The sequence below is a fragment of the Myotis brandtii genome, unplaced genomic scaffold, assembly GCF_000412655.1.
Source record: "Myotis brandtii unplaced genomic scaffold, ASM41265v1 scaffold274, whole genome shotgun sequence".
NCBI classification, from domain to species: Eukaryota; Metazoa; Chordata; class Mammalia; order Chiroptera; family Vespertilionidae; genus Myotis; species Myotis brandtii.
This window is the reverse complement of record NW_005360425.1, coordinates 5,216,520-5,240,872: the sequence shown is the minus strand read 5'-3', so window position 1 is coordinate 5,240,872 and position 24,353 is coordinate 5,216,520. Positions and strand designations below refer to the sequence as shown.

The 24,353-nt window shown below is 43.4% G+C and overlaps 1 protein-coding gene and 2 pseudogenes across 3 annotated transcripts in view; 1 reads left to right on the top strand and 2 right to left on the bottom strand.

The window, feature by feature from the left end:
- SMAP2 (small ArfGAP2) overlaps positions 1-16,063 on the bottom strand; it is a 43,238-nt gene extending 27,175 nt beyond the window's left edge. The window contains exons 1-2 of one of the 3 annotated variants that reach the window (XM_014541612.1): positions 15,554-15,636; positions 7,555-7,661 (exon numbers count right to left, since the gene is read on the bottom strand). Coding sequence is in view for 2 of the 3 variants with exons in the window: in XM_005868658.2 (XP_005868720.1) it covers positions 15,554-15,656 (103 nt within the window). In the remaining variant the exon portion in view is untranslated. Of the gene's footprint in view, positions 1-7,554; positions 7,662-15,553 lie in introns of all 3 variants that reach the window. The other 2 variants (XM_005868658.2, XM_014541611.1) reach the window with 2 other exon arrangements.
- LOC106726500 lies at positions 7,668-10,682 on the top strand (annotated as a pseudogene).
- Positions 16,064-16,645: 582 nt separating the features above from the next.
- Positions 16,646-17,533, bottom strand: LOC102243844 (annotated as a pseudogene).
- Positions 17,534-24,353: the final 6,820 nt, after the last annotated feature.

The following is a 24,353-nucleotide window of genomic DNA, read 5'->3' as shown; positions in this document are numbered from 1 at the left end:
ACCACTTTCTTTCCTTTACAGCAGTGGTTTTCAAGTGAAGCAATTTTCCCAAGGGGCAATGTCAATGTCTGGACACACTTTTAGTTGTTATAACTGATAGGAGGTGGGGGTGCTCCTGGCATCTAGTGGGCACAGGCCAGGGATGTTGCTAAATATCCTGCAATGCACCAGACAGCCCCACAAGAAAGAAGTATCAAAAATGGCAAGAGAACCCAGCAAGTACACTTCTGGGAATATATCCCAAGTATCCCAAAACACTAACTCAAAGGAATATATGCACCCCTATGGTCACTGCAGCATTATTTACAGTAGCCAGGGTTTGGAAGCAGCCCAAGTATCCATCAGTGGGTGAGTGGATAAAAAAAGCTGTGGTACATTTTACACAATGGAATACTACTCAGCCATAGAAAAGAAGGAAATCTTACCTTTTGTGACAGCATAGATAGACCTGGAGACTATTATGCTAAGTGAAATAAGCCAGTCAGAGAAAGACAAATACCATATGATCTTACTTTATGTGGAATCTAATGAACAAAATAGAAATAGACTCATAGATATAGAGAACAGACTGACAGCTGTCAGAGGGGAGGGGGTTGGGAGGCTGGGTGAAAAAGGTGAAGGGATTAAGCAAAGAAAAAAAAATCATAGAAACAGACAACAGTATGGTGATTACCAGAGGAAAATGGGGGTGAGTGAAGAGGGTAAAGGGGGGGATAAATGGTGATAGAAGGAGGCTTGAGTTGGGGTGGTGAACACATAATTCAATATATAGGTGACGACAACAGTATGGTGATTACCAGAGGAAAATGGGGGTGGGTGAAGAGGGTGAAGGGGGGGATAAATGGTGATGGAAGGAGGCTTGAGTTGGGGTGGTGAACACATAAGACAATATACAGGTGACGTATTATAGAATTGTACCCCTGAAAACTATAGAATTTTATTAACCAATATCACCCCAATAAATTCAATAAAATTTTTTTAATCTTAAAGAAGGACTTCTCTTTAGCCAGTACCATTAATGTTATATTCTATGCAGCACAATAAAAATCTTTGTACCAGAAATAAATAAATAAATAAATAAATAAATAAATATCAAGAGTGCTGAGGTTGAGAAGCCCGGCTCTAGAGGAACCATTTATAAGCCATTTAGTTTGGAGCATGTGAGATATAAGAATATACCAGTTCTGTGGAAAAGCCTCTTGTGTTCTGTAACGAACAATTTAGAGTACAAAATGCCAAAACTGGAAAGAACCTTAAGGATTATCTAGTCCAAGCACAGGTGGAGAAACTAAGGCCCAGAGAAGTCAAGTCATTTACCCAATTCCACAGAAGAAACCATCAGCTGGACTGAATTAGAATCATCTTTATACTAGTATGCCCCAAATGTGTGTTATACATGGTAGGTGCGGAATTACCGTCACCGAATTGATATCCTGTTCTTTTCTATTTCAACACTCAACTCACCCCCTGCTGCCAGGAAGCCAACACCTGAGGTTGTGCATGAAGGCTTATTCACACCACTTCCCACCCCCAAAGGAGGCCCAGAAGTGGAGGACAGCGTCACACAATAGAGCTCAGAAACAAGTGCCCAGGCTGGGATGTTTTCCCGTTGTTTGGCGGGAATCTCATGCCTTTCACCCAGGCAGAGGCTTCACACAAAACCTTCTGAGTCAGCAGATGAACCCTTGTGCAAGATCACGAACATGTAAACTTCTCTCCACAATGACGTGCGGCAGCTTCCCTGACACATCAGAGGAGCCCCAACCAATGGCAAATAGACAGAAAATCAGTGCCAGGTTAACTGAATCCCAACCGTATGCAAACAAGCTAGACCTTTCATTTCTAAACCAAGAGCAGAACAGAAATGAATTCTGGGGTCAAAGTACAGTTAGTGCAGTGGCATGCTGAATGTTAGTCATCAGAACGGCCCTGGCTAAAGGGAGGAGAGCAAAAGGTGGAGATAGGCCCTTTCAGAAAGAAAACATTCACTACTGTGTTTCAAAACCTAGGTGTTTCAAAACTGGGTACAATGAGGTCCAGAGGGGTGGGGCGAAGATGCCAGCCATGTAAATGGAAAGAGCCTGTAAAGCAGCGGTTCTCAACCTGTGGGCCGCAACCCCTTTGGGGGTCGAACGACCCTTTCACAGGGGTCGCCTAAGACCATCGGAAAACACATACATAATTACATATTGTTTTTGTGATTAATCACTATGCTTTAATTATGTTCAATTTGTAACAATGAAATTGGGGGTCACCACAACATGAGGAACTGTATTAAAGGGTCGCGGCATTAGGAAGGTTGAGAACCACTGGGTTAGAGCAACTGTTTCGGACCAAGGATAATTTTGAGAAGAGATCTTCCTTAGAGTGAGTGCCATAATAACGTCCCCAGCTGGTATGTGAGAGAAAGTGTCATTAAATGCAACACTGGACTCAGAAGACTCCAAACCAGCTCCTCTGAGCATTCTGACTTGGTTCTGAGCCTTATCTGTGAACAGAAAGCAGCCTGACAGAAGTCACTCAAATCAAGGGTCTATATTGGGTGCAGAGTAAAAATGGGGTTCAGTTTCATTAGACTTCTTATTTATTTGTGAGGGAGAGGGGGGAGAATTCTATATAATAAAAGGCTAATATGCAAATTGTCCCCTTGGGAGTTCTACTGATTGGGAGTTCGATAAAAGGCTAATATGCAAATTGTCCCCTTGGGAGTTGTACTGATCGGGAGTTCGACCACTCACTGTGACATGCGCTGACCACCAGGGGGCAGCGCAGAACGAAGGCAGGCCCCGGCCGACAGCCAGAAGGAAGGCCCTGGCCAGCAGCCAGAAGGCACCGATTGGCCCTGATCGCCTGTCAGGCCTAGGGACCTCTAGTTGTGCACCGGGCCTCTAGTTGTTACCATAGGACCAGACTCCCAGACCAGCTGTTTTTTGTCTTGTGGTATTTGGGGGAGTGGGGAGGTAGAAGAGTCCTTGTGCTTATTAGCTAAACATCATTAAATGTGATTTCTTTAGAAAGCAAATCTTTATTTTTCTGATGATGAAAGTTACTCATATTTGTGATAACGTTCTTTGAGAAGAATGAAGTATAGTGATGCAGAAGATATTGCCCATACCCCATTTTGCTTATTTTTTACTTCAGCTTATGTTTTCATTATTGTTTTTGTGTAACATTTATTATAAGTGTTTTTCGTGACAATAAAAACATCTAAATACCTTTATTGTATTCTGTTTGTGTATCATTTGGTGTGCTGGCCGACGCTTAACCATTGAGCAACACCAATGTTTTGTCTTTTGAAAGTTGCCTTCATACTGTTAACACAGATATTGGAAGATCTGTACATTCCCGGAAGCTGAGCAAGGGAATCTCATGGTTGCTCTGTGGTAATCACTTCTTTGTGCCATTTTTTTGTGTGTGCTTCTGGCTTTGGTGCCACATTGAAAACCGGAGCCAGTCACCCAGCTAGTACTCTGCCCTCTCACTAGGAGCTTTTAGTGTGACACATCGCCTTGGGGGAAATGTAGCATGGGGTGTGAAACAGGAGGCTAAAATAGCGGTCCCTTGGCCTTTTTGTGGGAGGGAGTAGGTGTGTAGGCCCTGTTCTCAGGTTGCCGCAGACATTAATAATAACCAGGCGGCAGCTTTAGAAGGTCCTTGTCCCACTGGAACAGGTGTGTTTACTTTGAAAAACCTTGCTTTGACTCTTCTGAAGCTGTGATTTTTTCCCTAGAGATTTGCTCTGGGTTTATCTACATAATGTTCCCTAACCCAAGTCCTCATGCCTAACTTCAGACAGAGGAAGCCCCCAGTTCCAAACAGCTATCTATTCTTTCAGTAAAAATGCTTTCAACATAACAGAGGAGCCTGAATCTTCTCATTCTTTCTTTCTCAAACCAGCGGTCACACTTAAATCGGTTTCCATTAGCTCTGCTGTTTACAGCTATTTTGAACAAAAGCATCATGGTAAGAGCAGGGAGTTTCCTTCCTACTTCTCATCGGAGGGCTTGTGTTAGTTATAACCCTAGTGGTAAAGTATCAACAAGAAAAAGACACCAGCACCCCTCCCCCCATGAGCTTTAGACTGCAGCCAAAGATGTTCTCAGCTCACATAGAAGATTCTGTGAGAAATTATTTTTTGAAGACACAGAACAAGAACAACCACCTAAATAATATTAAGACAATTTTTAACTCAGGGCTTGAAACACTAGAGAACTTAGTTCAAAATCCACACACTGGGGACTTCCAGTAAGACAAGAAAAGAGGAAGAAGTTGACATTTACTTGGTGTGCACTTCAGGAAGCAACGTTGTAGGATTAATATGTAAACCCACATCTAAAAACGTAAGCTCTGTGGTAGAAGCTTGGGGATTTATGATCTTTCCATCACTAGCAACTGCGGCAAAAGACTGCCTGGTTATTTGAGAAAAGGCTATTCTCTCTCAAATCGCTATGCTAAGACAGGCTTCCCAGCTACAGACATCAGATCTCACTTCCTCCTATTTCTGCTTTACCATTTTCAATAAATCATAAAATGAGGATGTTGCACACTTGTTTTTTGGTTAAGGAGAAATGACATGAAGCCTGAGGAATCCAGTTCTCACTGTTAGGATTAAGAAATTTCTTTCTGAAAGTTTTGACTTGAAGTAAAAAAAAAATCAGTATAGCATTCTTCAAGTGGGCTTCTGAAATCCAGTACTTCCTCAATAAACTATATTCTATATGTATGTAAAAGCAAACCAGAATACCCATAGGAAATATACAAGGGGGGGGGGGCTGCTATGTCAACAAAAATGGTCAGAAAACTACTTAACATTACTTAAAAGTAAAAAAAAAAAGCAGCAATAATAAAATCCTGTTAACCACCCGTTGATATGTTACAAAGGTGGGATTCCAGGGCAAGCTTCAGCCACATATGAGGGAAGTCAGGGGGAAGGGGAAAGCTGGACAAACTGAAGACGACCACCAGGGCAACCTTACACTGATGGATGGCCACAGCCGAAGGCAGATTTGACTCATCTCTGAGGCTTTCCACTGGGGAGGGACCTGCCGTGCAGCCATCAATGGACCAGCATCCACAAAGCCTGTGGGGAAATACAGGATCCACAGGAGTGGGGTAGGGAAGGAGAAAGTTTGGAAAATGGAAGAGTCAAATACAATAGTGAAATATTGTACTTATTAAACATGAGGCTTCAAAAATGCATACATGTGCCCGGCCAGCATGGCTCAGTGGTTGAGTGTTGACCTATGAACCACGAAGTCACGGTTCGATTCCTGGTCAGGGCACATGCCCGGGTTGTGGGCTTGATCCCCAGTGCGAGGCGTGCAGGAGGCAGCCAATCAATGATTCTCTCTTATTATTTATGTTTCTATCTCTCTCTCCCTCTTCCTTCCTCTCTGAAATCAATACAAATTTTTAAAAAATACATAGAGGTATCTCTTAAATTGAATGGACTGGCTGAAAAGAACTAGTATTCTGGAAAGCAGTCTCATACACTTTTTAAAATACAAATTACATTTTAATGACATCTGGAATTATAGTAATACCTGCCAAGAGGAAATTAATTTTTTGAGAAAAGAGAAAAACAATGAAACCTGTGCAATTTTTACAGTTGGTAACCTTACTCGAACAATGAGGGTTCCTTATCCGCGGCCTCTGTGGAAAATAGCCTAAAAGCAAACATACTTACACTCCACTGAAAACCTTTGCTGGCCTAGTTCCACCAATTCCATTAACGTAGCAGGGGCCCAAAGGCAGGTGACCTGATTGACAAAAAAAGCACTTCTAGAAAGTGCTAAACTTGTATCATGTAACTCCTTAAGCACTTTATAATCAAGAAGAAAACTAGTAGCAATAATTTGGGAAGTTTTGCCTTTAAATGGAGCAGCAGAAACTTTCCTTACAAGATATACTTTTCAGGCCCCGTATAGAAGAAAGTAGATCCAGTGATCGCACCTCCCTCCCCCAGTGCTAACCCATCTGAAGATGTAAGGGTCGGGGAGACACAAAGACCAGTAAAATATGTGGCACAAGGGAAATCAGCCCCACCACAATTACCTTAATTATATAAAAAAATAAAGAGTAAACTGCACCATGTTTTAAGGCTGCAATCCTCAAAATTCTCTCTGTACGTCTTAGGTGTAACTGACTCAAGTCTTGCAGTTGTAGACGGGACAAACTCAATGTATACACATCCTGCTTAAGGATTCCCAGAATAGACAGGGTGGGAACTTATTTTCTAAGTAACCAAATGATAAATCACTCCTGGCAGCGACCAACAGTCAAATCGGATTCAACAGAAGCCAATTTTCCTAGTCACACATCCTCTTTGTATGACCAATGACTGAGTTGTTATATTACTTCCTGATACCAATTACTGTTTCAGTTTCAGCAACAGTTAAGAACCTTTAGAAGCATATAAAGTTGTACCTGCTTGAAAACCCTTCTTATCTCTTGCCCAAAATAACCCAACTATTTATTTATTAGGAGAAAGAATATATCTTAGAGGTTTTTTTTAAGTACTTTTGCCTGTTTCCACTTGGATCCTACCCTTGCTCCACTCTGTCACAGGGAACTACATCTCCCTTGCCAACTGATTTCTGGGTAAGTTCCATCAGTGGTTGGTACTGATAAGGATAAGAAATAGGACAGGGGAAGCCAGGCTAATGCCCTCTCTCTTACTTGGTCTGAGTTCCAACTGCCATCAGACAGCTCTTCTTTCCATGCTTCTAGCTCACACCAGATGGCTCAGGCTTCTGGTCTTTGAAGCACCTTCTAATTTCCTTAGGGGTATAGTAGCTCCCAGGTTGCTAATCTCTGGGTTGCCTCACCAGCCCATTTACCTTCTCAGCTCTTATATCATCTGTGTAACTTATTCCATATATTAAATTCCCTCTGCTTGTACTACCTACAGTTGTTTCTGTTTCCCTAATGGGTCCCTGACTTTAAAAAATATTTTTAAACTTAGCTTCCCTGCCCTAGCTGGTTTGACTCAGTGGATAGAGCGTAGGCCCTCGGACTGAAGGGTCCCGGTTAGATTCTGGTCAAGGGAACATACCTCGGTTGCAGCCTTGATCCCCAGTAGGGGGTGTGCAGGAGGCAACCAATCTATGTGTCTCTCTCCCATTGATGTTTCTGTCTCTCCCTTTCCCCTCCACTCTCTCTAAAAGTCAATGGAAAAATATCCTCGGGTGAGGATTAACAACAAAAACTTAGCTTCTCTAAAAATTAAACTTTCAGATAACTTGTAGAAGATGTCTTCTAGTAAGAAACAATGGATTTATGAATGACAAAAATCAATTAATTCATTCTAACAAATACTTAGCGAGAGCCTGATCTGTGCCAAGCACTGTTCTAGGTGCTGGGAATACTACAGTGAACAAAACAGGCACAACACCCCTGCCCTCACAGAGCTTACATTCTAGTGGACATGTCAACTGTGGCAAATTACAGTTTTAAAAAACTAACCAATATAGGAATATGTCTTTAACAATAGAGGAATTTGGCAAAAATGAATTCACTTTAAGGTGTTCTACTCTACACAGACGTGGTTCCTACCTTTTCAATGTGGTATGCTGAACTGTCACATTCCAGAGGCCAATACAGAACTTCTTCAAAGTTAGTATCTACTTAAACTGGCCACTTGTGCTCAAACAGAAGTACAACTGTGATAAGGATTTAAGCAGACACAATAATAAAAGTTAGGCACAGTATGCTTAGAATGTACTAGTAAAACATAAATATGTTTAATGCAGATTTCTGCTCGGCATCTTTCACAGGGGATATCATTTGGAAGAATTGAGTTTGAGTCTATTTAATAAGTCACTTTATCCTCGTCTATGGCACAGGTAAATACCGTCAACATAACATACAAAGCCAGCTGCAATGTACATAATGAGTAAAGTGTTGCAGTCACCAATCACATGACATTATTCCCAAGATGAAATTTTCAGGCAGAAGAACGGAAACAGACAATGACTCATGTGCTGAACAGTTATATAGACAACCGTGCCCAAGAAAGCTGCCACCTACATACCACAATGACATCAGATGAAAAATGCAGAAAGAAAGTAGTTTTCTGATTTATTTGAAAGCAATAGATTTGCTGAAAAGTGTACTGAGATCAGGCTGCACTTCCTGTTTACACACCCTAAGCACTGAGTAGCTACAAGCACACATCAAATATTCAGTACTCATAGACTGATTATAACAGCATGTCCAGACTCAAAAACCAATGTCATCCATCCAGAAACGACATAACACTTATTGCTGCCATTTCACTAGACTTTTCTAAGATAATTTAATGTATTCTGGAAGGTGCGCTTCCATGGAGATCTTGTGGGCATAGTACTCAGACCTTTTTTTATTACTCAGCAATCAGAAAATATTTCATAACTGCAATACTTATACTTCTATGAGTAGCAGGTAGACTTCCAGTACTATGGGAGTCGAAAGCATATTTGTAATCGCAGTACCACACAGTAAAGTCCCTTGCCACCCCCCAACATGTAGGTAAAATATACTAAAGATTCTCCTCACACACACATACACGTGATACATCCGGGCAGCCTTTGCACATTGTTTCTTCTGCCCAGAATGCAAAGTCCCCTAAATTCGCCTGGCAAAGTCATGCTCATCATTCAAGATACAGCCTACATGTCTCTTTGAAGCCACAACTTCCTGAGGCCGACTTGTTTGCTTTCTTCAATGCTTTCATTTCTCCCTGCACGCAATGCCATAACGCTAATGACGGCATTGCATCATCTATGTGTTTACACATCTGCTTTCCCATTAGACTGTAGACTCCTTGAGCCCTAGTTTTTAATCTACATATCCTGGTACAGTGTCTGACACAAAGTGCGTAAGGAATATTGTCTGAATCAATACATGTAGTGTGGGATTGCAGGCTTGCAAAGAGTTCCCCCTAAAAGTTACGGCATTTTGTAATCTCTGTCCCACTGCCACGGGATATTTCAAGTACAAGGAGAACAGATAGGAAAGTATCTCCCAGGGAACAGGTTTAACAAGTTGATATTAAGACATTCTAATTGGGAATTGGACAAATTAATCTCAGTAAAATGGAGTCAAGCTAACCACAGCTGTCAGAATTCAGGTGAATTAGCTGTTAAAAACCCAAAAAGTTATTTGATCTTGGTTGGAGAAAGCTGTTGGACTATAGATGGAAGCAAAACTTCTTCAAAGCAAAACTTCTTCTGTTGTCTAGATCTGATGGAATTTTTTAACCTTTCAAAAGGTGACATAGATACAGCGAAAATAATTAAAAATTTATGGGAAAGTTCATGTTCTAAGTAATGATGTGTAACAAGCAATGGTTCAGCTATCAACAGAAACAAATGTAAAGCAAAACTAGAGATTAATTTACTGGAGTTAAAATTTAGGACTACTATTAGAGAATTTAATACAAAGATTCCCTGGTGTAATTTTTCAATCAAGTTTGAAGAGTCAGGAAACATCCAGAGACCATCCTCAAGGGTCCCAATAAAGCACATTTACAAAAATGCCAGAACCTCCACTTCTTTCCCAGGTGGCTGCTGAAGATGGCGTTGGGCAGGTGCTGGTGCTCCATGGCCGAGGCCATCTTCTGGGTCGCCTGGCAGCCATCGTGACCAAGCAGATACTGCTTGGTGGTTGTACACCATGAGGGGCATCACATTTCTGGCAATTTCTACAGAAACAAGTTGAAGTACCTGGCCTTCCTCCGCAAGCGAATATACACCAAGCCATCCTGCGGTTCTTACCACTTCCTAGCCCACAACAGCATCTTTTGGCGACCCTGCAAGGAACACTGCTCCACAAGACCAAGCAAGGCCAGGGATGGGATCCTGCCACCCTGTGACAAGAAAAAGCAAATGGTGCTGCAGCCCTCAAGGATGTACGTCTGAAGCCTACATGGAAGTCTGCCTACCCAGGGTGCCTGGCTCATGAGGTTGGCTGAAGTACCAGGCAGTCACAGCTTCTTTGCAGGAGAAGAGGAAGGAGAGGCCAAGGTCCATTACTAGAAGAAAGAGCAGCTCGTGAGGCTTTGGAAGCAGGCAGAAAAGAACGCGGAGAAGAAAACTGACAGATACACAGAGGTCCTCAAGACTCATGGACTTCTGGCCTAAGCCAAATAAAACTGACTGTGAATTGTTTAAAAAAAAAAAAAAAAAAAGCCGGAACTCCCATATATAGGAAATGGTTTTGGCTTAAAGACTAGGGAATTATTGGGTGAGTCATTCTCATTGTGCCTTCCAGGAACTAGAGTATTTTAAGGGAATAAAATCAGAATGGGAAATGAATAAAATCAAGATAAAATAAATAAGAGCAGCAATGGTAATAAATAATGCTTACATCTGTGTAACACTTTTGTTTATTCAGCACTTTTGTTTTCAAAGGAGGGAAATTAAACTGATAATGTTAGGTGGCATACTGAAGCTAAATAAGTAAAGCTAGATTAAGTAAAAGAATTTAACTGGATATTTCAACATCAAGTCTACAGCCCCTTCCACTGCTCTGCTTCTTTGCACCTGTAAGGTGGGCTATGTGCTATGGATGGGCCTAAGACACTTTCTAAGATGCCTTTAATGAGATCAGAGGTTTCCAAATCACTTAAGAAGATAATCTAGGTAGAGCCTTAGAAAATACCTTGAGCCCTAACCGATTTGGATAGAGTGCCGGCCTGCGGACTGAAAGGTCCCAGGTTCTATTCCGGTCAAGGGCATGTACCTTGGTTTCAGGCACATCCCCAGTAGGAGGTGTGCAAGAGGCAGCTGATCGATGTTTCTCTCTCATCGATGTTTCTAACTCTCTATCCCTCTTCCTCTCCCTTCCTCTCTTAAAAAATCAATAAAATAGCCAAAACCGGTTTGGCTCAGTGGATAGAGCGTTGGCCTGCGGACTGAAGGGTCCCAGGTTTGATTCCGGTCAAGGGCATGTACCTGGGTTGTGGGCACATCCCCAGTGGGAGATGTGCAGGAGGCAGCTGATCGATGTTTCTCTCCCATCGATGTTTCTAACTATCTATCTCTCTCCCTTCCTCTCTGTAAAAAATCAATAAAATATATTTTTTTAAAAAAACAATAAAATATATTTAAAAAAAGAAAAAGAAAATACCTTGAAAGAATGAGGAAGCCCCTCAATACTGTGAACCTTCATGTTTCCCATGTTATACTATTGACTGAAAAATGCAAGGTGCAGCCCTGCCTAGGTAGCTCAGTTGGTTAGAGCATGGGCCAAATGTGCCAAGGTTGCAGGTCCGATTCTAGATCAGAGCACATATAAGAATCAACCAATGAATACATAAAGAAGTAAAACAACAATCCGATATCTTTCTCTTTCTCTCTCTCTCTCTCTCTCTCTCTCTCTCTCTCTCTCTCTCTCTCTTGCTGCTTTCCTCTCTCACTGCCTTTCTCTCTTTAAAATCAATCAATAGCCCTAGCTGGTTTGGCGCGGTGGATAGAGCGTCGGCCTGCAGACTGAAGGTTCCCAGGTTCGATTCCAGTCAAGGGCACATGCCTGGGTTGTGGGCTTGATCCCCAGTGGGGGGCGTGCAGGAGGCAGCCAGTCAATGATTCTCTCTCATCATTGATGTTTCTATCTCTCTTTCCCTCTTCCTTCCTCTCTGAACTCAATAAAAATATATTTTAAAAAAATCAATCAATAAAAATACATTTTAAAAATAATTTAAAAGAAAAATGCAAGCTGCCATTAAGTGGGGTAACACCTACTTTTTGCACAAAAGCACTGTCTAGGAATATATTTAAATGTAGTTGTTTGTCTATGCATAGATTATATCTTAAAAGTCACATAAAAAATTACCAATAGTGGTTACTCCCAGGAACGAAAATGGTGACTAAGAAATCAGGGACAGGAACACAACTTTTCACCGTACACATTCCCTTTTAAACCTTTTGAATTTTGAACCACATGCAAGTGCTACCTTTTTCAAAAGGTAAATTTAAATTTAAGAATATATAATGGGAATTGAACAAGATGCAATGGTTAGGTGATTCAAGGTGAAACGTTTCAGAGATAGGATGCAGCAGAAGAGAAAAGTAAAAAGTTTCTGTCAGACTCCAGAATTCCATGTGGTGCTTCAAAGTCTGAAGTAAATATTCCTCAAGGCCATCAAATTTCTTTCTGTTTAATTCTCTGCTCATTATACAGTTCTCGATTTTTTACGAGCCTCGATATTGAGAAAGGAGTGTCCCAAGAGCGGACACAAGTATTCAGGTCATCAGAGAGGTAGATCCTTTCATGGCAAATAAGATACTGTCTAATTTAAACCAGTCTCTGAAGAGGTCGATAAGGAGTTATTTCAGGCACACTGATAAAACATGGAACCGCAGAGCTAAAGACTACACCATGGGCCAGTCAGACCCCACCAAGGGTCTGTGCAAAAATAGGACCCAGCCTTAACTGGGTAGAGTTACCATTGGCATACCTGGAATTTTCAGTATGTTTGTCCTCTGTTCTACCACTACTGCTTAGATCAGTCCAAAAAACTTACCCTAAAGGTCACAATAACTTGAAGACTTGGGATGGTGAGGAAACCACATCTTTGGGCCTACAGCGAGTCACAGTATTTTTTTTTTTAAGGCAGTGCCAAATCAGCTTCCTTTCCCACACAGGAATCACTGTGCCTTAGAGGTACCAGAAACTGGTGAGTCTTGTGCTCAAGAGATTTAAAAAAATCCAGGACTAACAAAACGCGCACTATATAAGAGAACACATTCTTGTTTCCTACTCTAATGTTTAAATTATGTATCTAAAGATAATAAAATTCTTAAATAAGTATAAAGTTTTAAAAAGGAGACTCATTGCCAAAGAGTTATTTTTGGACACTGCAAAAATACCTGCTCACAGGTCTGCAGTCCAGGGCTACATTACATCATCTAATTTAATATGAATGGATTAGCAATCACTCACTGATTTTTAATTGGATCAAACCATGAATCTTTGAGGACCCAGTTAGCTCTCAATTTTCTAAGATAAGAAAGAACATGAGAAACAGAGATAAGCTCACATCTAAGTCTCATTTTAGCTGACAGTTTTTAAATTCCTCCTCCCACTAAATATACCACAGCTAACAGGCAACGTAACCTATTGATTGCAAATGCCTCTTCTTTCCACCATCTGACAGTTGTTCACATGATCATTATGACAACCAAAATCAGGAAAAAGGAAGAGGAAAATGAGTGAGAGGGAGGGTTTAGACAATTCATAAACTGGGTAAACTGAGGCCTCAACAAATGTCTTATTTAACTGAACTGAAAGATGACTGACATCTTGTCATCTCAATTTTAATACAATGGCCAAGTCACTGAAGCCACCAAGCCAAATTGTTAAACTAATTTGTGAAAAGAAATTGTTTCAGGAACCTGGATTCTACCATCAACAGTAGTTAATAAGGTTTACAAGCCATCATTTACTAGTTCTCATTAAGAATTAACTAATGTTTCATTACCTGATCCCCAGTTAATGCTACTGATAAAGAGCAATGGAAAATTTGGAAAAGTGATGAATCAACCTCTTTCTTCCATATGCTCTATTGGAATATGAGTAAGAATAAGAGTGGTATGATGGGGAAGTGGGGAGTCAATAGGAAAAAAAGGGGGACATCTGTAATACTTCAACAAAAAAGATAAATTTTTTTTAAAACTTCAATAAATAACTGTTTATAAAAATTCCTTTAAAAAAAAGAGTAGTATGACACATGAGGAGTGGGGGTGGTACTAGTCATCAAAATGGCATCTGACTCCCCAAATGTAGCAGGCTCACTCCAGTGGGTTGCTTCACTGTGACTCAAGATCTGTCAACCAAGGACACAAGGGAATTTGAGTAAAATCAAGAGATACACTCCTAAATTTTAAACAGAATCTTCTAATAGATTTAGGACAAAATCTAGCAAGAGTCAACTTTAAGAAATTAACCTACTCAACATAAACTGATTCTAAAGTACTTTTGAAAATGAATTCTTGCTAATGCAAAAATTGAGAAAAGGAGTCTGGGGACCTGCTTTCCTAATGACACATTTATCTATTGGTAGAGGGCACTAAAATAGATTACTAGGTGTCTAGCAGTATCAATGTATCATCTCCCTGTTCTCCTCACATAACCTTATTTTTCTAAAATAAAAGGTAATAAACCCGGCTGGCGTGGTTCAGTGGTTGAGCATCAACTTATGAACCAGGAGGTCACGGTTGGATTCCTGGTCAGGGCACATGCTTGGGTTGATCCCCAGCGGGGAGCTTGCAGGAAGCAGCCAATCACTGTTTTTCTCTCATCATTGATGTTTCTATCTCTCCCTCTCTCTTCCTCTCTGAAATCAATTAAAATATATTTTAAAAATAATTAAAATAAAACAAAAGGTAATGAGTGAAAGCATCAATTATGCATATATTTCCCTTGTCAGTATTGATAAATACAAATGCATTTGAATATTTCTTGTATGCTATATGCCCAATATGTTACATGGCAAATCCACTGCACGATGAACAGAAGTAAATTAACAATAGTTCCCAAAATATAACTATCTTTTTCCCCAACCAAACAAAAAAAATTTTCCCAACTCCTCTAGTTATATTCCAAATTCAGAAAGATAACAAGGAAACAAAATATTTATAGACACTTGTATCTGTAAATTTCGAGTGCAAACATTTCACTAATAACCATGCTTTCCTATCATACTGATTTTTAATTGGATCAAACCATGAATCTTTGAGGACACAGAAAACAAAGACTAAATGACTGTGCCAATTTATAATGACCATATTTCACCTTTAGAAGGGTAATATCACCATGGAAGCAACAAATTCAATGCATCCCTTGCTTTCTTCTCTCCAGCGATTATACGGATCCTACACTAAGGCCACAATCCGCTAGCTTCTGCCACCACATTAGGCCTCAAACGCACTCCGGAGCCAGGGCTAGGCTGTCTAGAAACCCGCACTGTGTCACTGCATAAAGCAGTTTCCCACTGCACACATCCAGGAAGAAAGCCACCTCAGCACTGTCAGATCCCAGCAAGTCGGTACAATGACAGAAGGCACTGCTCACCAAATGGCCGGCAGCAACAATCATCACCTTTAAAAAACCATCTAAGCACTTTTCCTCCCCATCACCACCTCACTTTTCTCCTCTCCCTCCCTCCCTCCCCTCTCCTCGCTGTCACAGTCACACAAACTGCAGTTCATCCCCAGCTTTGCAAGTGGAAGGCTGTAAGCTCTGGGCTGCCTCTGGAATGACAGCCCAGAACTCATTCAAAGCCCTGAAATACAGACACCCTCACCCGCACACACCACGCCACTCCCCCACCTCCATCATCACCCCCCTACCCACCCCTCCGCAACACACACGCACACTCGCCCTCGCAACCTCTCGGCGCTGCAGAACCCCGAGCAGGCTCAGCAGCAAGAGGAGCACGAGGTTACGGTTCAGGATGACTGGGACGGCCGAAGCTCCAGGAACCCCTCCCCACACAACCACCTCCCAGGCGCGGCGCGGACGCTGGAGGACCTCCGCCCGCCGGGGTGGGGGTCGGGGGGAGACGCGCTACCTTTAGACTGGCAGTCCGCACAAAACTTGTTATCCTCCTCCAGCAGCAGGTTGGCCAGGACCGCCTGGTACCGATCCACGTCCTTCACTGACTTGCCCGTCATGGCCAGGGTGCCGGCGGGGGCAGAGGGCTATGCGCCCTCTTCACCCCCAGAAACCTCTGCCTCGGTCCGGAGGTGAGGACTCCCCGTCCCCCGCCCAGGGGCACTTCCTGAGCGGGGCAGGACTCTCTCCACTGCCCCGCGCCCCTCCTCGGGTCAGCCGCGCCCGCCCCCCACTCTGCAGCCCCTCAGCGCTGCGCCCCCTGGCGGGCTGAGGAAGGCAGAGAAAGCTGCCGGACCAGGGGCCCTCGGGCCTCCCGGGTGCCCGGCACAGAAACGACTGCCTGGCCTGCCTGTCTGCGAGCCAAGCGTCCCGGGCCCCCGTTTCCCAGGCAGCTGCCGGCCGCTCCGCCACCACCTCTGCCGTCTACTTCCGGCAGATCTTCCTCTTCACTTCCACCCTGCCCAGCCCGCGCATGCGCCACGCCCCCACCACTTGGTACTGGGCTCTTCCCGGGGCTCCGCCTCTCAGGAACCAATCCGGGCAGACGTGAGGGGCGGAGCTTGGGTGGGGCGGAGGGAGGAGTGGACACGCCCCCAGCATGCCCTTGGAAGGGAATGAATGGAGCCAGGCAGAAAGACTCCCTTTGAAAGAAAAGAGAAACAGCAATGAACTACCCCCCCTCCCCAGTACCTCTTTCATTTAATAAGAGAAAAATCTAGAGATTCTTTACGTCAAAAAGTAAAAAAACACCCCTTGCCTAGCCGGCATGGCTCAGTGGTTGAGCTTCGACCTATGAACCAGGAGGGCACGGTTTGATTCCCCGTCAGGGCACATGCCCGGGTTGCAGGCTCGATCCCCAGTGTGCGGCAGCCAAGCAATGATTCTCTCTCATCATTGATGTTTCTATCTCTCCCTCTCTCTTCCTCTCTGAAGTCAAATAAAAATATATACTTTTTTAAAAAACTTAAAATATTCTCATAGCTGCCTCGGGAGTAGATCTTTATCTTTCCACATAGAGAGATGACTTCATATCTGCAGGCCATTTGGACTAAACCCAATCTGAGTTCATTATGCCTTTCCTCTGGCTCTTCTTGTGGTTCTTCTTAGATGTTTTTGGAGACTTTGAGTGGCCCCTGTGTCTGTGACTAAGGGAATCTGTGAGGTCTTGGACTCCTGCTCTGATGCCTCTCTTGGCGGCAGGGAAGGGCTCCTCCTCTTGGGAGACCTACTCCGCCTTCAGGGAGACCCGCTCCTACTCCTGTAGCGCAGTGTGGGCAACGGGCCTAGTCTCCGTAGCTGGCTTCTCCAGCGGTGATCAGGTGATGGTACTACCCTCTGCAAGTTCTCATCCTCTTCACTGGACTGGACATCATCCATGTCCTCTCCTAGAGCGCTAACCCGAGGCTCCAATTGCTCAGCTTCCTCTAGCAACACAGCGTTTCTGTAGCCGGGGCAGAATGATGTCACATAGACTCTCTCAGCGCAGTAGTTCATCAATGAATTCATCTACGTGCATCAGCTCAAAATCCCCATTTCGGTTCTGGCTTTTAATTTTCCATAGCCGTTGTACAGAGGCTCCATGAACTCGTAGCAATCTATTGCAGTGCCTGTCAGCCTCATGTAAAGTGCTCCCGACATGCGAATGTACTTGAGGTCTTCATTTTTTATAAACTCAACAATGATATCCTTCTCTGGTTGAATCTGAAGCATCTTCAAGGTCAAACACAGAAAGGGAGTTGGCTTTATGTTGCCACCATAGACGCCACCCACAAACTTTAACTCCATGGCTTTATCAACTACAAGTTCAGCCGTCAGGCCAAAGCACTCCTCTTTACAATACTTGGACTCATAGATTCGATCTGAATGATCTCCTTCACCAGATATTGAAGGTTGGTGCAGTGGATGCTGTGGGATCCTTCACCCTGCGGTTCACCATTTTTAGAACCTGGTTCCACTTATCTAGGCGTTCATGGATGTGCCCTGACTGGGGATCGGACCGCAACCTCGGTGTATCTGAATGACGCTCTAACCCACAGAGCTACCGGGCCTGGTTCAGATTGATTGATTTTGTAAGTTTCCTGGTCCCCATTTATCTCATCTTAAAGGCACATACTCCACCCCTCCCTGTCCCCTTTCCCGCGGCGACCCCACTCCCAGGTAAGTAATGTGAAATCCACAACTGAGCTGCCACCAACGTTTCCCCGCCCCCTCCCCCCACAAGCTTGTTGTCTTTGTGCAGAGCCAGGTTTCTCTTAAACCTTTATGTGGTAGAGTTTATCATTCATACACAGCAATCAACATTTACTGAGCACTTACTTTGTGCCAGGCACGATGCTAATCTCTTTACATGAATTATCATAATATAGTCCTCATATCATTGTTAGATACATTCCTGCGCTCCATTATGCCCTGCTTGGGTCTCTTGCCCCTCCCGGCGATTTTCCTGTTATTCTCATTATAGGTTTCATGATTAACAGCCTTCAGTTTCCAGGAAACTGCCTCATCCAGTTTCTAGTGGATTGCCTACACCTGGCCCCCCTGTACCTGGTCTGACCAGTTACTGTGACTGACCTTTACAAGAGACATAAGTATCGCTGACCCCCTGATGCCATTTTGGTCTCAGCCCTTCTGCTAGCAGAGGTAAAAATAAGTTTATAATTCTTTTTTAAAAATATAGTTTTATTGATTTCAGAGAGGAAGGAAGAGGGAGAGAGAGGAGAGAGAATGAAACATCAATGATGAGAGAGAATCATTGATTCGGCTGCCTCCTGCAAGCCCCCTACTGGGGATTGAGCCCACAACCTGAGCATATGCCCTGACCGGGAATCAAACCGTGACCTCCTGGTTTATAGGTTGATGCTCAAACACTGAGCCACACTGGCCAGGCTGAGCTGGTGGGATTTAGATAAGATTTTGGACTTTTAGTTAATACTTGAATGGGCTGGGACTTTTTGAAATGAGGCAAATGTATTTTGCATGCAGGACAGACACAAATATTGGGGGTGGGGACAGAGAAAGGACTGTGGTAGGCAGAATAATAGTCCCCCAAGGATGTCCATCTTCTAGTCCTCTGAACCTGTGAATCTGTTATATTACATGGCAAGTGGGTCTTTGCAGATACAATTAAGGATTTTGAGATGGAGATTTTTATCCTGGATTATGCAAGTGGGACTAATGCAATCACAAGGGTCTTTAAAGGTAGAAAAGGAAAACAGGAGAGAAGCAGAGAGAGATGTGACAATGGAAGAATGGTCAGAGAGATGTAACATTTCTGGCTTTGAAAATGAAAGAAGGGGGTCATGAACCAAGAAATGTGGGAAGCCTCTAGATTCTAGAAGGTGGAAAAGGCTAAGAAACAGGCTCTCCTTGAGAGCATCCAGAAGGGAACACAAGAGACAAGCAAGGGGTAAAACTGAGGCAAAGAGTCAAGTCCAGAGGCAGTTGTAATAATCCAAGCAAAAGAGGATGGTGTCCGAGTCACAGCGGGATGGAGAGAGCCGGGTGGATTAGATAAACATATAGAAGGCATAGTGACTGGAACATGGTGATAATACTTCTGGGGAGGAGAGGGAGGGAAGAGTCAAAGCTGACAACCACATCTTTTTGCTTATGCACTAGGGCAAAGGATGGAACCATTGGCTATGTAATCAACACAGGAAGAACAGGTTTGGAGGCAAGCAGATCATTTCATTTTGGACATATCGAGTGTGTGGTGCCTGTGGACCATCCCACAGAGGCAGTTGGATAGTGGGTTTGAAGCTCTGGGGAAAACATCTAGGTGATATTCAAAGTCAGTGGAGTGGGTTAGGAAGAACATGGGTAATAAAAAGACAAGGACAGGATAGGGCCCTTTGGAGTGAGAAGCACGGGCAGATAAAAGAAACCCACAGAGGAGCATGAGCAGGAACAGCTAGAGATGTGGGAGGAAACCAGGAGAAAATAGCTCGTGGAAGCCAGCATTGCATAGTTTACCAGTGTTACCTCAGAACAGGGGAAGAATCAGATGGAACACATAGGGGCCAGGTGGAACCAGGATCAGGATTGGCCAGTCAGATGAGTTTGGAAGAGCCCTGCTCTAGCTTGGCAAGGAAGCGGACTGGTTGGCTTTTCTGCCCAGGCATGTGAGGGCAGCCAGAGTCCAGGTAGGCAGACCTGCTTAAGACTGGGGCTCAAGGGAGGGGGGTAAGAGATAAACCTAAGAACTTGTATGCATGCATATAAGCATAACCAATGGACATAAGACACTGGGGGGTAGGGGAGGCCAGGGGATTGTCAAGGGTGGGGGGAAAAAAAGGACACATATGTAATACCTTTTGTAATACTTTAAGCAATAAAAAAAAAGAATTTAAAAAAAAGACTGGGGCTCAGCCTAGAACGAGCAGCTGATTCCAAGAAGGGGTTCCAGCTCCTCTCACTGTGCTATGGTTAAGAGTTTCATGCTCCCCCACCCCACCTTGCTCCATGGGACTAACCCTCTTCCCAGCGAGGAAGAGGAAGCATGTCACCTGCCCTGTGTTCTGAACATTTCCCCTGTCCCCTGCCTTTGCTTACAAAGTTCCTTCTACCTAAAATGTTCAAAGCTTGCTGGGCACTTCATGGACATCAAGAGGCATGCTCAAAGAGGTGAAGTGACTTGCCCAGGGTCACACTATTAGTATGTGGTAGAATCAGGGTCCAAGTGTAGCTGAATATAATAGCTGAAATTATAAGTTCCAATTCCCCAGAAGCCATGATCTCTCCCTCGTTGAGTTCCCACAGAGCTTTTGGTCTTTTCTCCCCATTTCATCTCCCTAAGAGTTCCATGAGAAAGGGGCTCTTATTCAATTTGTTCTCATCATGTGCTGCAGACGATGACCACGAGGCGGCACCAGATCCCCAGAAAGCCTGATTTACTGCTGACCAGGAACAGAGGACTTGGTGGGAAACCGAAGAAAACAGGTGGGCTGCCTTTTCTACTTGCCCTCTACGTCCACCCCTCCTTCCTATCAGAGTTAGGGAGAAAGAATCAGCAGATTGGAAGGTTAGAGAATAGAGATCCGAGGGTTGTATACTGGAGTGGCCCAGCCTTCAAGTCAAACAAGATTCTAAGAATTCTCTAAACGGGATAGGACCAGCAAAACAACAGCTGTGGCAAGCTGGTGGCCGGCTCTGCTATCTATTTTTGTGCAGAGCCCAAACTGCACAATATTATGTGTGGTCTTAGTGGAAAAGGAAGGAAATGCACATTACTGGTACCTACCATGAGTCAGAAACAGTGGAAATATGTAATCAATACAGGAAGAACAGGAATGAAAACTGTTTTATTCCCTAAGCCTCAGGCTTGGAGGAAATAATTACACAACCTGCATCTACCAACCTGCTGTGAGGACTTGACAAAATGCACGCAACACACAACTACAATGTCTGTTATGTTGCAAGTGCTCAGTAAGTATTATTATAAATATAATTTAATGATATACATATAGGGATGGTAAATGTTATTGTTAATAACAATAGCTCCTGGCTACTCTTTTTGTGATTATGTTGTTTAAAGATTTCCTCACACTACAAGCCTGACACACAGCTGTAAGAGCTCTGAGTCTATCTCTCTGAACTAGACCCTGAGAACCTGCCCATGAGAGAGGGCGTGGTAGGGAGGAGGCTGAGGGAAGTGTCAGCCTGCAGATCCCATGCATGTTAGGGGTTGATTCAGTGACTTGTCACTTGCTCACTTAGAAATCTGTGGACGTCTGCAGTTTGCGAGCACAGCAATGAATCAGACAGACTCAGTCTCAGCTTAAACATGAAATATCCCTATGATTAAGATTTAAACTTTTATTGAAAGAAAGAAAATAAGTTTTGAATTAACTTGGATGAGAAGGAAATAGAAAGGACTTTTCTCTCCCCCGCTACGTTTTTATTCTAGGCTGAAGGGAGGATGCTCCCAGGCTCTGTGCATTCTTCAGGAGAGATAGGACTTGTAGGGTGTGGTGTCAGTCTTCTCTCTGGTCCAGGACCTGGCTTCGTGGGCCCACATTTTCAGACTTGTTCCTGCAGAGGAATTAGTATGTTGGGTGGAAAGACAAGAGCAGAGCCCGGCCGGTGTAGCTCAGAGGTTGAGTGTAGACCCATGAACCAGAAGGTAATGGTTAGATTCCTGGTCAGAGCACATGCATGGGTTTCAGGCTCAATCCCCAGTAGGGGCCATGCAGGAAGCACACAATGTATGTGTCTCTCACATTGATGTGTCTCTCTCTCTCTGATTCTCCTCCTCTCTTCCACTCTCTCTAAAAATCAATGGAAAAATATCCTCGGGTGAGGATTAAACAAACAAAGTATTATGAAGTCAAATTTAAACATTTTTTTCATGGTTTTGTGTATTGCTCAGGAAAGTTTTCTTTACCACAAAATTATTTTTAAAAATTTTCTTTTAGATTTTTGCAGTTTGTTATTTTTACATTTGGGTCCACAATGCATTTGTCCAGAGACACATGTTTTGTACGCTGATGTAGAAATCTAACTTTAATTTTTCTGAATATATATACAGGTGCCTCCACATTCATTAACTGGTCTATCCCTTCCTCATTTACCTTAAATTTAACCTTTATCATAAATGAAATATATAGACTTTTATCATAGATTAAATATATCTGAAAAATGTGTGTGTTTCTTGTCTGTCTCTCTTTTTTTTAAATCTGTTCCTGGGCTGGTAAAACACCTATTTGAATAATTCATTTTGTACTATGTTGTTGTTGTGTGTTTTTTTGGGGGGGGGGTGTTGTACCATGTTTTGATCTCTCATAGGGAAAGACCTTTCTCTCTCTCTCTCTCTTTTGTTTGTTTGTTTGTTAATCCTCACCTGAGGATATTTTTCCATTTATTTTTAGAGAGAGTGGAGGGGAGAGGAAGAGACAGAGGAAAACATTGATGTGAGAGAGACACATCGATTGGTTGCCTCCTGCACCAACCCCAACCAGGGTCAGGGAACTGAATGGAACCCGAGACCCTTCAGTCCACAGACCGATGCTCCATCCACTGAGCCAAACCATCTAGGGCTCTTTTTTTTTCCTTCTCCAACATTTGTTGTCTATTTTCATACTGTTTTTCTCCTAGATTCTCTTTAGAATCAGCTTGTCAAGTTTCATGAAAACTGCATTGATTTTGATTGGGATTGCATGGAATTTATAGATTAATTTCACATTTTTGCAACATTGAGTCTTCCTATCCCGGAATGTGGATAGATGACTATTTATTCAGGTCTCCCTGCTCCTTAAGAGCTGTATGTAATTGACTGGAACCTCTAGTCTACTTCTTGTGGTCCCAAAGCTTTCCCTAACATTTCTCTTAGTCAACTCTGGCTTTGAGCTTCAACTTCCACTGAATCAATTCAGGGTATCGGCCCAAGTGGGATAGGCTGTATTTTCCAAAGAGAGCTGCACCAATATATGTCCCATCCTCCAAGCTCTTCTTGAAATGTCATATTGATGCTTGTCCATCAAGAGGTGAGATCTCTGTTCCCTCCCTTTGAGCCTAGGCAGACTTCTGTAATTGCCTGGACCAAAAGAAAGTGGTGACACTGATGCTGTGTGAGTTCTGAGACTAGGTCCTAAGAGGCACCTCTGTTTCTGTCTGGTGTTCTCCCTGTCTCTGATCTGCTATGTGAGAAGTTCAGCTACCATGCTGATGAGACTCCCTGGAAAGCCCACAAAGACATAAAGGAGAGACAGAGAGCTGCCCAGGAAATGCCAGCTGTTCCAGCCCCACCTAGTGGAGGCTTCCCAGTACAGGCACTAGGCATGTGGGTGAAGAAGTCTTCTAGATGATGCCAACCCCAGCTGCCTCTGCCTGCACCCTCCTAACAGATCCCTGAGTTAGAAAGAATCAGCAGAGCCATTCCTGAATTCCTGATCCAAGACACTGTCATTTTAAGCCGCTGCATTCTTAGGTGACTCGCTGTGCTGCAATGGACAGCTGATATGCTAATGTGTGTTGTCCAGACGTGAAGCTCATCCCCGTTCCGTAGTTCCCATGAAGCATCCGTCTTTATATAAACTGCTGTTAGAAATTTTAACCCTGCTAGTTGGCTTCTGTAAATGCTTGCTGGCTTAAATAATAAGGAAAATAAGACTACCCCCATTTCAGAGAGGCCATTAAACCTTCCCCAGACGAAGTTATCAGTGCTGGTACCAGGCCAAGTCTTTGGTTGAGGACTCAAAGCCCCAGCCCATAGGGGCTCTTTAAGAACTTGCAAAGGGGACCGGAAAAACCCATATTTGGGAGACAAAGAGGGTAAAATGGTATAAATACAGGAAACTTCCTGTGTGATTTGGCCCAGAATTTGAGAGACATTTTCCTCTGGGCCCGTGTGTAATAAATGTAACTCCATCTCTCTAAGCGTTGCTTGGTTCTTCTCCGGTTTTCTGTAACACCCACACACAAAAAGGAAACTTACTCACACAAGGCCTTTGTGTGTTTAGCCCACAAAGAGATGAAGAAATGAATAACATGAAACCAACAGCCCTAGCCAGTTTGGCTCATTGGATAGAGCCTCCGCCTGTGGACTGATGGGTCCCAGATTCGATTCCTGGTCAAGGGCACATGCTCAGGTATCGGGTTCATCCCCACTAGGGGGCGAGCAGGAGGCAGCAGATCAATGATTCCCTCTCATCATTGATGTTTCTATCTCTCTCTCCCACTCCCTTCCTCTCTGAAATCAATATAAAAAAAAATTTAAAAACCCCAACAACTTTGGACATCCTAGTTCTTAGACATCCTTT